Source organism: Schistocerca gregaria, chromosome 1 (genome assembly GCF_023897955.1).
Source record: "Schistocerca gregaria isolate iqSchGreg1 chromosome 1, iqSchGreg1.2, whole genome shotgun sequence".
Taxonomy (NCBI): domain Eukaryota; kingdom Metazoa; phylum Arthropoda; class Insecta; order Orthoptera; family Acrididae; genus Schistocerca; species Schistocerca gregaria.
The window spans coordinates 651,801,528-651,815,815 of NC_064920.1; the positions used below are offsets into that span (position 1 = coordinate 651,801,528).

General features: G+C 40.1%; 1 protein-coding gene across 1 annotated transcript in view; it reads left to right on the forward strand.

Moving 5' to 3' along the window:
* LOC126300409 (facilitated trehalose transporter Tret1-like) overlaps positions 1–14,288 on the forward strand; it is a 34,327-nt gene that overhangs the window by 11,790 nt on the left and 8,249 nt on the right. The window contains exon 2 of the mRNA XM_049991679.1: positions 2,632–3,662. Coding sequence (XP_049847636.1) covers positions 2,632–3,662 — 1,031 coding nt within the window. The remainder of the gene's footprint in view (positions 1–2,631; positions 3,663–14,288) is intronic.

Sequence of the window (14,288 nt, forward strand, 5' to 3'; positions counted from 1 at the left end):
TTCAGTGGGATTTTATAAGTTGTTTTTGCTGTGCTATTCTGTCGTTCACTCTCTAGAGATATTATTACAAGAACTATTAAAAATATAATAAAAATTTTCTGATGTTGACAGAATTATTATTTTGGTGTTCTTTACATTTATTACATCCTAAAACGCCATTTATACTTAGTCCACCTTACAGGAATTGTACGTGATGTACACATTACTGGAAAAAGAATCGTACTGGCAAAGCTCCTACACGTTGTGATCGTAATAAATCCACCCAATGATGGAGGTGTAAAGTCTAGCTTAGCATTGAAATTGAATTGATTTGACATGTTTGAGTGTATTCAATAACAATCGTTCTCCAGTGCTTGCAAGCTTGATTCATCGATAGTATGGGAATTTTCAGTAATGACACTGTCACTTTCAAGGCACTCTATTACGTGAAGATAGCGGTGAATTTTGCTGACGAAAATGGTTACAGAAGAAACAATTTAAACAAATACATGACTTAGGAAAACTGAAAAATGTTTGAGTACGTACTTGTTTTAGTTAGACGTATAGGGTGAGTCAAAATGGTTTTACAACTTTGGAATGATGTAGATATTTACTGAGATAACTTACAGAATCGATGGGTGTATCATTTCGTAGCGAACAACCTAAGTTTGATTGATGTAGTGCATCAGTACCCCATTCCGTCAGTAGGAGCGCTAGCGTAGTGGACAGTTAAAATGGATACTTTCACTGAAGTGGATCGTACTCGCTGTGTGTTTTAATTTCACGAAACGAATTCTGCAATAACTGTTCGGCGTACATTTCGCACCGAATACCCTAAATAACCTCCAAGCAAGCCTAAAATTTACTCTTGGCACAAGAACTTTGTTGAGACAGTTTGTTCACTGCGACATGATAAATCACCACGTTGCCCACGTTTTGATGATTATGTCGAACGAGTTAGGGAGAACTTTGCCAACAGTCCACAAAAACCAATGCGACGTGCACCTCGCGAGACGGGCATTACACAAAGAGTATTAGGCAAGTAGTGCACAGAAGTTTACACTTGAAACCGCATAGATTCGAAATGGCACAGCACATTAGTGTTACAGATAAGGTTCCTCATGGGTAAATCTGTGCGGAAATGTTGCATCAGTTAGAAGACGACAAGACATCGCTGAATATGGGGCAGCGAAAATCCACAAGCAACCCCAGAACACGTTCGTGACAGCCCCCGTGGTAATGTGTTTCATGCCCTTAAGAAATAGGAGGTGTATGACTCTTTCATCGTCGTGGAGAAAACTGTCTCTAGTATTGTGTATCTGGGTATGCTTCTAAACTTTTTAACCAACAGATCGATGAAGATGACAGAAATGGGATAGTTTACCACAAGCAAGACGGTGCACCACCTCATTTCCTCACGAAAGTTCGGGCTTTCCTCGGTTAATAACTTCCCAGATCGGTGGATTGGTCGTGAAGTGCAAATCGTATGGCCAGCTGGCACCCCAGACTTGGCAACGTCGGATTTCTTTCTCTGGGGTTTCATTAAGGAGCGTGTATATGTTCCTCCCCTACCAAACAATTTAGCAGACCTGAAACATCGAATCTAAGATGCCGTTGCGCAAGTTACGCCAGATTTGTTTGCAACAACTGTGGGAAGAACTTGATTACCGCTGGGATGTTTGCCGCAACACAAATGGAAGTCACATAGAATCAAAATGACACTTGACACTTTTGTGACACTTGAGGTTGTTTGCTACAAAATGTCACATCTACCGATTTTGTAATTTATATCAATAAATTTCTAAATCATACCAAAGTTTTAAAGTCTTTTTTGACTCAGCCTGTTCATTTCTCAAGTCAACATCCCTTTTTCTCAACATATACTAATGGTAAAGGGATGAATGAGGTATGGTTAGATGGATTTTTTTACTGGAATCTGACACTGCGTACCGATTTCACTCTAAAACTTTAACATGGAAGAGACTTATGTATTACAGTAACAAGAGCATCGTGGATGCCTAGCTTCATTCCAGTCTTTTAAGGAGCTAACTTAATAGTCACGAATAAGAGACTATCCTTTTCATACTATCTTCTTACAAATACCATTCTATTTGTTTTAAAGTACTTATTAACTGAATAATTTGTAGACAGTATTGTCATAGATAATAACTGTCACCATACCTGTCGTCCATTATTTCTGCCCATCTTACAAGTTCACTTTTATAAACGAATACACTTTTCGAAACGACCGACACATTTGTAACTGTCGATTTTATTTGTGATTTACCTATTTCTATTACAGCCTAACATGTTCACATAAAATACGAAGTGCAATTAAAATCTCGAAACACAGTTAAGGGTTATTGTGGCTTCAGTGATATGCCAAGTAAGAAGCGAACACTATGTTCTAACCTACCCATTTCGCATACATTAACTTCTTTGTATTTTATATGCTTATTTCCTATTAAACTTCTCTTCAACAACAAGTAAATGTAAATATTACTGTCAGAAGTTAGAAACTACAAGCAATACTGGTATGTCAATATTGTTAAGTACAAAAGTGAGAAATTTCGCAGGGGCTCCCTAGTACTTACTAATGACTGACTTTGAAAGGTTCATGGCTGCAATGGTGTTTAATGTCTTAATCCACAGGGTCGCTGATATACACTGCATATGGCTCATTCGCGGCTTGGTCGGCTACGACTCTCCCCATTCTGCAATCAGAGGACTCTCCGGTCCCGATCACCGCAGACCAGGCCTCGTGGCTGGCTTCCATCAACTCGCTGACGGGGCTGGTAGCGACGTTCACCGCTGGCTACGCTGTGGACATCATCGGCAGGAAGAAGCTGATTCTCTCCGCAGCTGCGCCACTCCTCGTCTGGTGGCCAATGGTCGCTTTCGCAAACTCTTACGAAATTCTGATGGTTGCCATGACGATAGGAAGCTTATCTGGCGGTCTAATGAGCAGCCCTTCCACTATGTTTCTGTGCGAAATCGCTGACACCGAATTACGAGGCACGCTCATGATGATTCACACTGTGCTGATGAACTGCGGAAGCCTTTTCATGTACTGCGTAGCGCCCTATTTGTCCGTTTCGACCGTTTCCTTCATGTGCACTGCTGTCCCCATTATCTTCGTTGTCACATTCGTGTGGATGCCGGAGTCGCCGTACTTCTTCCTTCTTCGTAACAGAGAATCTGAAGCTGTGAAGAGCCTAGTACGGTACAAGGGCGAGTTGACACCAGAGGAACTGCGCTCGGAGCTTGACTCAATGTACAGAGCAATCCGACAGAAGCAAGAGACCAAAGGGAGGCTGAAAGACCTTTTCTTGGTACCAGTGCACCGCAGGACTCTTCTAATAATGTCCGGGTTCGTCTTGCTCCATTTGTCCACTGGTGCAATAGCGTTTGGTACCTACACGACGTACATATTCGAGAAGAGTGGAAGCGGTTTCGACGCAGATGTGTCTTCCATCATCGTAACGGCCGTTTCGCTTGTATCGAGTGTTGCGTCGTCCTTCGTTGTTGAAAGAGTTGGCCGGCGGCCGCTCGGGATTCTGGGCCTTACCGGATGCTGTCTCTGCCTGACCGTCATGGGCGCCTACTTCTACGTGGACGAGACCCAGGGTCAGGTCCCCTCTGCTTTCGACTGGGTGCCGCTCACAACCGTCATCGGATTCAACGTAAGACTGTTTTTATAAATATTTATGTCTTTTTTGAAACTTAGTTGTTGGTTGTACTACACTTTCACCAAAGCATTATGACACAAATACGAAAACATCTGGATTTATGGAATAACTATTACCAATTCTGCGATGTGATGCTTTCAATAGCAGGTAATCTATTTCGTGAACAGATTTGCTTTCTCTGTACAAGTAGAAAGGAAAGGAGGAGTGGTAGAAGAAAGGTAAGAAGGAAAATTAGGCCATCTTGATAACGACGTCATTAGTGACGAAGTACGGACCCGGATTGAAAGGGCGGGATAGGGAATCCACCCTGGACTTTTCATCTACAGCTACATGACCACTACGCAATTCACACTTACGTACTTATCCCAGGGTTCACCGATCCACTTTCAGACCATTTCGTGACTGATCCAGTCTCGAATAGCACGTGGAAACAATGAACACCTAAATTCTGCTGCGCTAATTCTGAGTTCTCTTATCATATTAGCATGGTAATTTCTTGCAGTGTACTTGGGAGTCAACAAAATATTGTCACATTCGGAGGAAAAAGTTTATGACTGAAATTTCGTGCAAAACTCCTCTCTTTCAATTATTGCCAACCCATCTCCGCGTATCATGTCCGTGACACTCTCTCCCCTATTACGCGATCATACAAAACGAGCTGCCTTCTGTAAGTTTTCTCGATTTCTCCGTCAGACCTATCTAATAAAGATCCATACCGCACAGCAATACTCTAGCAAAGGACGCACAAATGTAGTATAGGCAGGCTCTTTAATAGATTTTTTGCATCTTCTTTCTGCCAATAAAACTCAGTCTTTGACTCATCTCACCCACATTTTCAATGTGATGGTTCCAATTTAATCTTTTACTACCTGTTATCGCTAGTTATTTAAATGGATTAGTAACTTTTATATTTGTGTAATTTATCGTGTTACCGAAATTTAAGGCAATTTTTAGTACTCACATGGAAGACCTAACTTTTTATTGTTGAAGCTCAATTGCCACGTTCTCAACATGCCGGTATTTTGTGTAAATCATTTTGCAACTTCTATCGATTTTCTGGCGAGTTTATTAGGAAGTAAATTAGAGCGTCATCTGCAAACAGTATAATAGGGCTGCTCAGATTGACACAAGTCGTTTATGTGGATTAGGAATAGAGCAGGGAGCCTCTGACAGTTCCCTGAGAAGCCACTATCAATTTTATTTCACTTGAGAACTTCCGTTGATTACCACAAAATGTGATCTTACTGACAGAAAATAACAAACCAAAAAGCACTGACACGATACTCCATAGCAACGCAGTTTCATCAGAAGCCGCTTGAGAGAAGTGCTGTCAGAACCCTTCTGGCAATGTAGAAACGTGGAATCAACTTGAGATATCCTGTCGATAGGAATACTGCCTGCCAGTAAAGAGCCAATTGTGTTCACAAGGAAGATATTGTTTGAATAGGTGCTACGTACCTGTTAACCGAATAGCACCCGTGGACTAGGGGTAGTGACTTGGATTCATAGTCAAGAACGACTTCGGTTCCAGGTTCCCGCCGATGCTCAGAATTTGATTAATAACCAGCATTTTGATTAATAATTAGCATTGTCTGCTGAAGACTTCCTGCATATGAATTCAACCTCATTCTGCCAAAGGCCTTGTCAAAGAGAGCGGAGGAGCAAACAGAGGTTCAGGGCACTCTCTTGTCCTATGGGTGGGAAATTGCCTCTAAAGGCGGAAGAATCAGCAATAATCAACGACATGAGGATGCAGAAGGCAATGGAAACCACTGCATTAAAGGCACGTAACGTGTATCCACAGGACATGTGGCCTGTAGTTGAAGTAGTGTCATGATGGTTTCTCCATTGGCAAAAGATTCCGGAATAGTTCAAATGGCTCTGAGCACTATAGGACTTAACATCTTAGGTCGTCAGTGCTCTAGAACTTATAACTACTTAAACCTAACTAACCTAATGACATCACACGCATCCAAGCCCGAGGCAGGATTCGAACATGCGACCTTAACGGTTGCGCAGTTGCAGACTGAAGCGCCTAGAACCGCTCTACTACAACGGCCGGCATTCCGGAATAGTCTCCCATCCGTATCTCTCGGAGGAGACTGCCAAAGGGGAGGTTACTGTGAGAAAAATATTAAATAATCAACGAAATTATAACGTTTTACAAGTCGGGGCGTGGAATGTCAGGAGCTTGAACGTGGTAGGGGAACTAGAAAATCTGAAAATCAAACGCTCAATCTAGATATAGTAGGGGTCAGTGAAGTCAAGGGGAAAGAAAATGATTTCTGGTCAGATGGGTATAGGGTAATATCAACAGCAGCAAAAATTAGCATAACTGGAGTACGATTCGTTAAGAATATGAAGGTAGGGGAGAGACTGTGTTACTGTGAACAGTTCAGTGACAAGGATTTTCTTATCAGAATCGACAGCAGACCAGCACTGCCAATGATAGTTCAGGTATACATGCCGACGTCGCAACCTGAAGGTGAAGAGATAGAGAAAATGTATGAGGGTATCGAAAGGGTAATACAGTATGTAAAGGAGGATGAAATCTAATAGTCATGGGGGACTGAAATGGAGTTGCAGGGGAAGGAGTAGAAGAAAAGTTTACAGGAGAGTATGGGCTTGGGACCAGGAATGAGAGAGGAGAAAAACTAATTGTGTTCTGTAGCGAGTTTCAGCTAGTAATAGCGAATACTATGTTCAAGAATCACAAAAGGCTGGGTGATACGAGAAGATTTCAGTGAGATTACATCATGGTCAGATAGAGATTCCGAAATCAGATATTGGATTGATATAGACTCAGATCGCAATATAGTAGCGATGGAGAGCAGGTTGAAGTTTAAGGCATTAGTCAGGAAGAATCAATACGGAAAGAAGTGGCGTACGGAAGTATTAAGGAATGACGAGATACGGTTGAAGTTCTGTAAGGCTATAGATACAGCAGTAAGAAATAGCTCAGTAGGCAGTACAGTTGAAGAGGAATGAACATCTCTAAAGGGCCTTCACAGAAATTGTGAAAGGAAACATAGGTACAAAGAGGGTAACTGAGAAGAAACAATGGGTAACTGATGAAATACTTCAACTAATCGATGAAAGGAGGAAGTACAAAAATGTTCCGGGAAACTCAGGAATACAGAAATACAAGGCGCTGAGGAACGAAATAGATAATAAGTGCAGGGAAGCTAAGACGAAATGGCTGCACGAAAAATGTGAAGACATCGAAAAAGAAATTATTGTCGGAAGGTCAGTCTCAGCATAGAGGAAAGTCAAAACACCCTTCGATAACATTAAAAGCAAAGGTGATAACATTAAGAGTGCAACGGGAATTCCACTGCTAAATGCAGAGGAGAGAGCGGATAGGTGGAAAGAATACATTGAAAGTCTCTATGAGTGGAAAATTTGTCTGATGTGATAGAAGAAGAAACAGGAGTCGAGTGAGAAGGGGTAGGAGATCCAGTATTAGAATCAGAATTTAAAAGAGCTTTGGGGGACTTAAGATCAAATAAAGCAGAAGGGATAAATAACATTCCATCAGAATTTCTAAAATCATTGGGGGAAGTGGCAACAAAACGACTATTCACGTTGGGTTGTAGAATGTATGAGTCTGGTGATATACCATCTGAATTTCGGAAAAGCATCATCCACACAGTTCCGAAGACGGCAAGATCTGACAAGCGCGAGATTTATCGCGCAATCAGCTTAACAGCTCATGCATCCAAGTTGCTTACAAGAATAATATACAGAAGAATGGAAGAGAAAATTGAGGATGCGCTAGCTGACCATTAATTTGGCTTTAGAAAAGGCAAAGGCACGATAGAGGCAATTCAGATGTTGCGGTTAATGATGGAAGCAAGGCTAAAGAAAAATGAAGACACGTTCATAGGATTTGTCGACCCGGAAAAACCATTCGACAATGTAAAATGGTGAAAGATGTTCGAAATTCTGAGAAAAATAGATGTAAGCTATTGGGAGAGACGGGTCATATACAATATGTACAACAGCCAAGAGGGAATTATAAGAATGGACTATCAAGAACGAAGCGGTCGTATTAAAAAGGGTGTAAGACAAGGATGTAGACTTTCGCCCCTACTGTTCAATCTATACATCGAGGAACCACTGATGGAAATAAAAGAATGGTTCAGGAGTGGAATTGTAATTCAAGGTGAATGCATATCAAAGATACGATTCGCAGATGACATTGCTATCCTGAGTGAAAGTGAAGAAGAATTACATGATCTGATAAATGGAATGAACAGTCTAATGAGTACAGAGTATGGACTGAAAGTAACTCGAAGTAAGACGAAGGTAATGAGAAGTAGTATAAATGAGAACAGCAAGGAACTTAATATCAGGATTGATGATCACCAACTAGATGTAGTTAAGGAATTGTGCTACCTAGACAGTAAAATAACCAATGGCGGACGGAGCAAGGAGGACATCAAAAGCAGACTAGCATGTGCAAAAAGGGCATTCCTGGCCAAGAGAACGCCGGCCGGAGTGGCCGTGCGATTCTAGGCGCTACAGTCTGGAACCGAGCGACCGCTACGGTCGAATCCTGCCTCGAGCATAGATGTGAGTGATGTCCTTAGGTTAGTTAGGTTTAATTAGTTCTAAGTTCTATGCGAGTGATGACCTCAGAAGTTAAGTCGCATAGTGCTCAGAGCCATTTGGCCAAGGGAAGTCTGCTAATAGATATCGGCCTTAATTTGAGGAAGAAACTTCTGAGAATGTACGTCTGGAGTACAACATTTGTATGGTAGTGAAACACGGACTGTGGGAAAACCGGAACAGAAGAGAATCCATGCATTTGAGTTGTGGTGCTAAAGACGAATGTTGAAAATTAGATGGACTGATAAGGTAAGGAATGAGGAAGTTCTGCGCAGAATCGGAGAGGAAAGGAATATGTGGAAAACACTGATAAGGAGAAGGAACAGGATGACAGGAGATCTGTTAAGACGCGGGGGAATGGCTTCCATGGTACTAGAGAGCAGTAGAGGGCAAAAACTGTAGAGGAAGACAGAGTTTGGAATACATCCAGCAAATAATTGAGTTCGTAGGTTGCAAGTGCTAATCTGAGATGAAGAGGTTATCACAGGAGAGGAATTCGTGGCGGGCCGCATCAGACCAATCAGAAGACTGGTGACAAACAGAAAAAAATCTGTTGAAATGTATGAACTTCCGGTTTTACTGAGAATTTATTAACGTATCTTATGGGCGTTGATCCCTTTCCGTAGTAGCATTTTGAGCTCCTTATTTTGAGGGAAATACGGTAAACGTAACTTTTCTGTTTTGTCAAATAGCGATTATATGTATTGAAGCAGCCGAACTAGCCTTGAAGAAACGACAGTTTTGGACGTTGCGATGAGATAGTGTCTACCCAGGCAATGTTCACAGTCTGGAAGAAATTCCTGTCCATTGAAATTTGTTCGTTATATTTTTATATTTGGGTGCAAATGCCTTTTGTTTTTACGTGTAATGCTGCAAGTTGTAATGGAATTTTTATTTCCAAGTAACTGCGTGATCAACGAAAGGTTTATTTGGAAATTAATATTCAACTCTTTAAAACCTATTGTAAGCGAGAACATCGGCCTGCTGTTATTGTACGTCATTCATACTGTAAGCTAATCACATATTACCTAATCTATTTCACATCTCTTTCTGACCGTCTCAGTTCCCAACATTGTCAATTGAATGTCACCCACATTTGGTTTTTCTGTTCAATTGTTCATACAGGCTAATATAAAATGTTTCTACTCAATACCAATAAATTCTTACAGTTTAAAGGCCTTTTCACATATCGCATAATTCGCCAATTACTCTACATGTGATACGATGTCGAACACATGACGCAAACTATGATGTCACCACTTCACAAAAATTCTTTGTTACTTACTTTCAGCAACACAAATTCACATGAAAAGTAATCGTAATAATTTTAACTACAAAGGTTTTGACAAAACAGACCACTCCGTGCGCACATACGATCCTGTCTACGGTTGAAACTACCGTCAGAAATACCTACATGCTGAGAGCGTTCATAAAAAGTGCTGTCGAAACATATCAACAGTAAAGGTACCTCATCACACACAGTTTAAAAGTAAACTGCAAGCAGATGTCCATACTCAAGGCAGCTCCTTGCACTGATTCATCCTTACCCCCCCCCCCCCCTCCAACCCCCATCCCGACTTCTACTGTGCACTACTGCAAACAGGATACTGTAGAAGTCAGTGTAAAACAGTGTAACTGTCATGAAACAATGTTGAATGCAAAAATTTAAGAGTCCACACAATACATGTCACACCAGTGGAAAACTTGAATAATACCACAGAAGTCTGCTATTATTTGGAAAATTCCCCAAAATTGGTGGTTATTTATTTCCTTTTTATTTTTATTTTGCATACTACGACGTTCCAGCTAAGTAGCCATTCTCAAATAACTGCAAACATATCAGGAGATCATAATCGGAATACAAATTACAAAGCAACCATTGACTATACTCCCTAGAACAAAATCAGACAAAAAATAGAATAAAAAGGGCACTTACAATGTTTAACCTATTAACTATGTATGTTTTGGGTTACAGTCACTTGCATGGGCAATTCGTGGTGGCCTGATATAAAATATAGTAAATAAAAGTTAAGCCCTGTGTAAGCAGATGCAAAAATTGCAAGTAAACAAGAGTTGAAAATGTTTACCACATTAGCTAATATCGAATCTGCAGGTATGATTTTTCGGCATAATGCAAACAATACATACAACTACGACATTTTCTACTGTCAGGTAGTACTGAAATTTGTACAGCGATACATCGTGGCAAACGAGACAAAGATCAACTTACGTGGGTAGGACGCTCTATGCGTGGTTTATGTGATCTACGATATTAACTTAAATGTTAAGGGGAGATGGAGGGAAGGACTATTTTCTCTTTATTCCATGTCCAATTACCGTAAACGATGCTGTGTAAATATAAGCTGTGCAAATAATACCACTATAAGTCCTGTTGTACAGAATTTGCAATAATAAAACGAAATAAGACAATGTACAAATCCCCATGTTTTCTTCTTAAGCTGGAGCCATTAAGAACACTAACATAAAACGATAAACAATATAAATACATACATTATCTTCGTGACCTTTTAATTGCATATACTATGTATTAATAAGTACAGTCAAGTCCACATTCGTGGTTCTACACACAATAATGCATACTAAGATTGCAAAACAACAATATTTCCTCATTTCTGGCAAAATAAAAAATATGACGAACGATGACAAAAATGATAAACCAAATCTATTGGTACTGTATTTCTTTTCCAATAATATGTTGAAATGGTTCATCTGGCAAACAAAATTTTTCTATTAACAAAACATCTTATAATTTTCTAAGTGAAATAAAAACAAAATTTTGAAAAACGCAGCCCTCAGTCGCGAACACAATTAATTTGTAACCTAGGTTTTGGTGTCACAAGGGACACCTACTTCGGACAAAATTAAAACTAAATGTTACAGCATAGCGAACCAAAAAGTACGAAAGCTGCGGTCATACCTGACAGTGTCAGATATCAGAATTAAAATAAAATGCAACGGAGGTACAAGCCACTAGGGGCTGCCATGTTAAAAACCTTAAGTACAGTAACTAAGTAATGTAGGGAAACACATACTCATACTTTAATAAAGAATTTTTATTTTTGGAAATTTGTGGTAAGTTCCTATGGGACCAAACTGTTGAGGTCATCGATCTCTAGGCCTACACACTAGCTAATCTAATTCGAAAAAGTTAGCTACACTTTCCAGATACTTCTCTACATAGTCGCCGCTCAGACATAGACATTTGTGGCGTTATACCATATTTCCAACACCATCGTCATAGAAGGCAGCCGCCTTTGCTTTCCGATAATTCTCTACGTTGGTCTATAGCGTGTAGCCTGCGCCAAAGTGTTGTCTTCGTATCCAGCGTTTCATGTGATCACAGATGATACTTCAGGACGAGCCAATTAGGGCTGTGTTGTGGGTAAACGAACACGTCCCGTCGAAAAGGGTGCAGAGGCGTCTTCACTGCCCCTGCAGAGTGCGCCTGAGAACTGCCATGAAGAAGGAAGTGCGTGGCAGTTGTGTTAGGTGGGCTGCATTCATTAAGGAAAAGCCTCTCAGTACGCCCTCCTACTTGGCAGGAGACATCTTTGTTCTAGGCATCTTTACTCGCTCACAGTGCGCTCACAACTGAGACGAGTGTCGTGATGCGTCGACGGTCATACTAGAGACACTACCCAACACATCTGTGCGAAGCTTCATCGGGTTTTCACTGTGGTGTCGATTACATGACCGATCGGGACTTACTTTCTGGACAACCCTCATATATCTCATATGATGCATCATTGTTTACTATTATACTTCGTACTCTCTCTGTTAAGCCACTTCCTATTAACCATGTATATCACCATACTTTCGGGGAAAATGTCATCCTCATCATTCTGAAGATAACAAGAGCTGTTAAGTCGGAGAACGATCACACCAGCAGCTTAATAGCTCATGTATCCACTTGGTTGATAAAAATAGTGTACAAAAGACAGGAAAAGAAAATTCAGAATCTGTTAGATAACAAATCGTTTGGCTTTAGGGAAGGTAAAGGCACCAGAGATGCAGTTCCTATAATGTGCTTGGTAATTCAAGCAAGACTGATGAAAAATCACGACACCTTCATAGGATTTGTCGATATAGAAGAAGCATTGTGAAATGGTGCAAAGTGTTAGAAATTTCGAGAAAATTACGGGTAAGCTACAGGGTAAGATGGGCAATATACAATATATACAACAATAAGAGTGGAAGACTAAGAAGGAACTGCTCGGATTGAAAAGGGTATAAGACAGGGACGTAGTCCTTCGCCGCTTCTGCTCCATCTATATATTGAAGAAGTAATCACCGAAATAAAAGAAAGTTTCATGAGTGGGATACAAAATCGGGATGAAAGGATATTAAAGACAATATTCGCCGGTGACAATGCTAGCCTCCCTCAGTGGAGTTGGAGAAGAATTACAGGATATCTTGAATGAAAAGAATAGCCTAATTTGTACAGTATAAGAACAGAGAATAAATCGAAGAAAGACGAAAGTAACGAGAGGTATAAGAAATGTGAATATCGAAAATCTTAAAAATGAAAGTTGGTCATCGTGAAGTAGACGAAGTTAAAGAATTCTGCTATCTTGAAAGCAAAATAACCCTTGATGACTGAACTAAGGAAGACATGAGAAGCAGACCACCACAGGCAAGAAGTGTATTTTTGGTTAAGAGAAGTCTGTTGGCATCAAACATAAAACTTACTTTTAGGAAGCCATTTCTGAGAACGCACTTTTGAAGCACAGCATTGCGTGACAGCGAATCATGTTCTGTGTGAAAACTGTAATAGAAAAGAATGAAGCATCTGAGATATGATGCTACAGAAGAACTTAGAGAATTAGGTAGAGTGATGCGACAAAGAATGAGAAGGTTCTATGCAGAACCGGCGAAGAAAGGAGCATTAGGGAAACACTAGCAAGGGGCAGAATGATAGGACATCAGATAAGACATCAGGGAGTAACTTCCATGGTACGAGAAGGCTGTAGGCAGTAAAAACTGCAGAGGAAGACAGAGCTTCCAATTCATGCAACAAGTAATCGATGATGTAGGTTATAAGTGCTACTCTGGGATGAAGAGATGTACATGACTCATGTCCAGGTAGAAATTCATGGCGGGTCACATCAAACCAATCAGAAGACTGCTGACTCAAAAATAAATATATATAAATCTAGTGTTACAGCTGGACACTGGCTCATGGGGAAACTTCATCTCTTAGATATTATATTGTAAGAATAACTAAAATTAGTTATATCCATAGGAATGTGTTAAAGAAGATTGATACCATCCTAGGAAGGTGATAGCTAGAATTGCTATGGGTTAAGAGAACAATGTTAGCGAAAGCTATGGGATGGGAGCTGCAGAAAGCTTACATTCATTCAGAAACAATCCCGCCCATGTTTCCCATTAAGTCTTTCCCCACATTTTAGCGGAATGTCTATATACAATTCTAGGTTTATACCATTTTAACAACTAACTTAGGCACTTTACATGAAACGGTTAGCTTGTACAAGAATAGAACTCGATGACTCTTTCACAGCAGTAGAAGTAAGTGACACATCTGCTGTATATCTATCTTATATACATTGTCATAAAGCGCATATTAGAAAAAGAGGAAGCAATATAAATAAACTCCCTATACAAAATTATCACGATTAAATATAGCTTACACTCATTAAATTAATTTAGTTGCAGTTGCATCGTTGTGCTCCCAGAAACATGAAAAAAATATTTATGCATTGTCTTGAACACTACATACTGCATACAAGAAGACACATCATATAACTGGAATACTGCTCATAGATGATTTAAATGTCTTTGCTTAGGTATTTAATAGAAGAAAATATCCTTTCACATCTGCAGTCATTAAAGAGACGGTCAAAATATGTGTTTAAAGGACAGTTTACACAGAGTCGATGTATATCAGGAGGAAGAAGTCATCATAAAGGTTAAAGGAGAAGATGAATTTGTGAAACAAGATGTTTTTGATCCGAAATCAGTGAATTT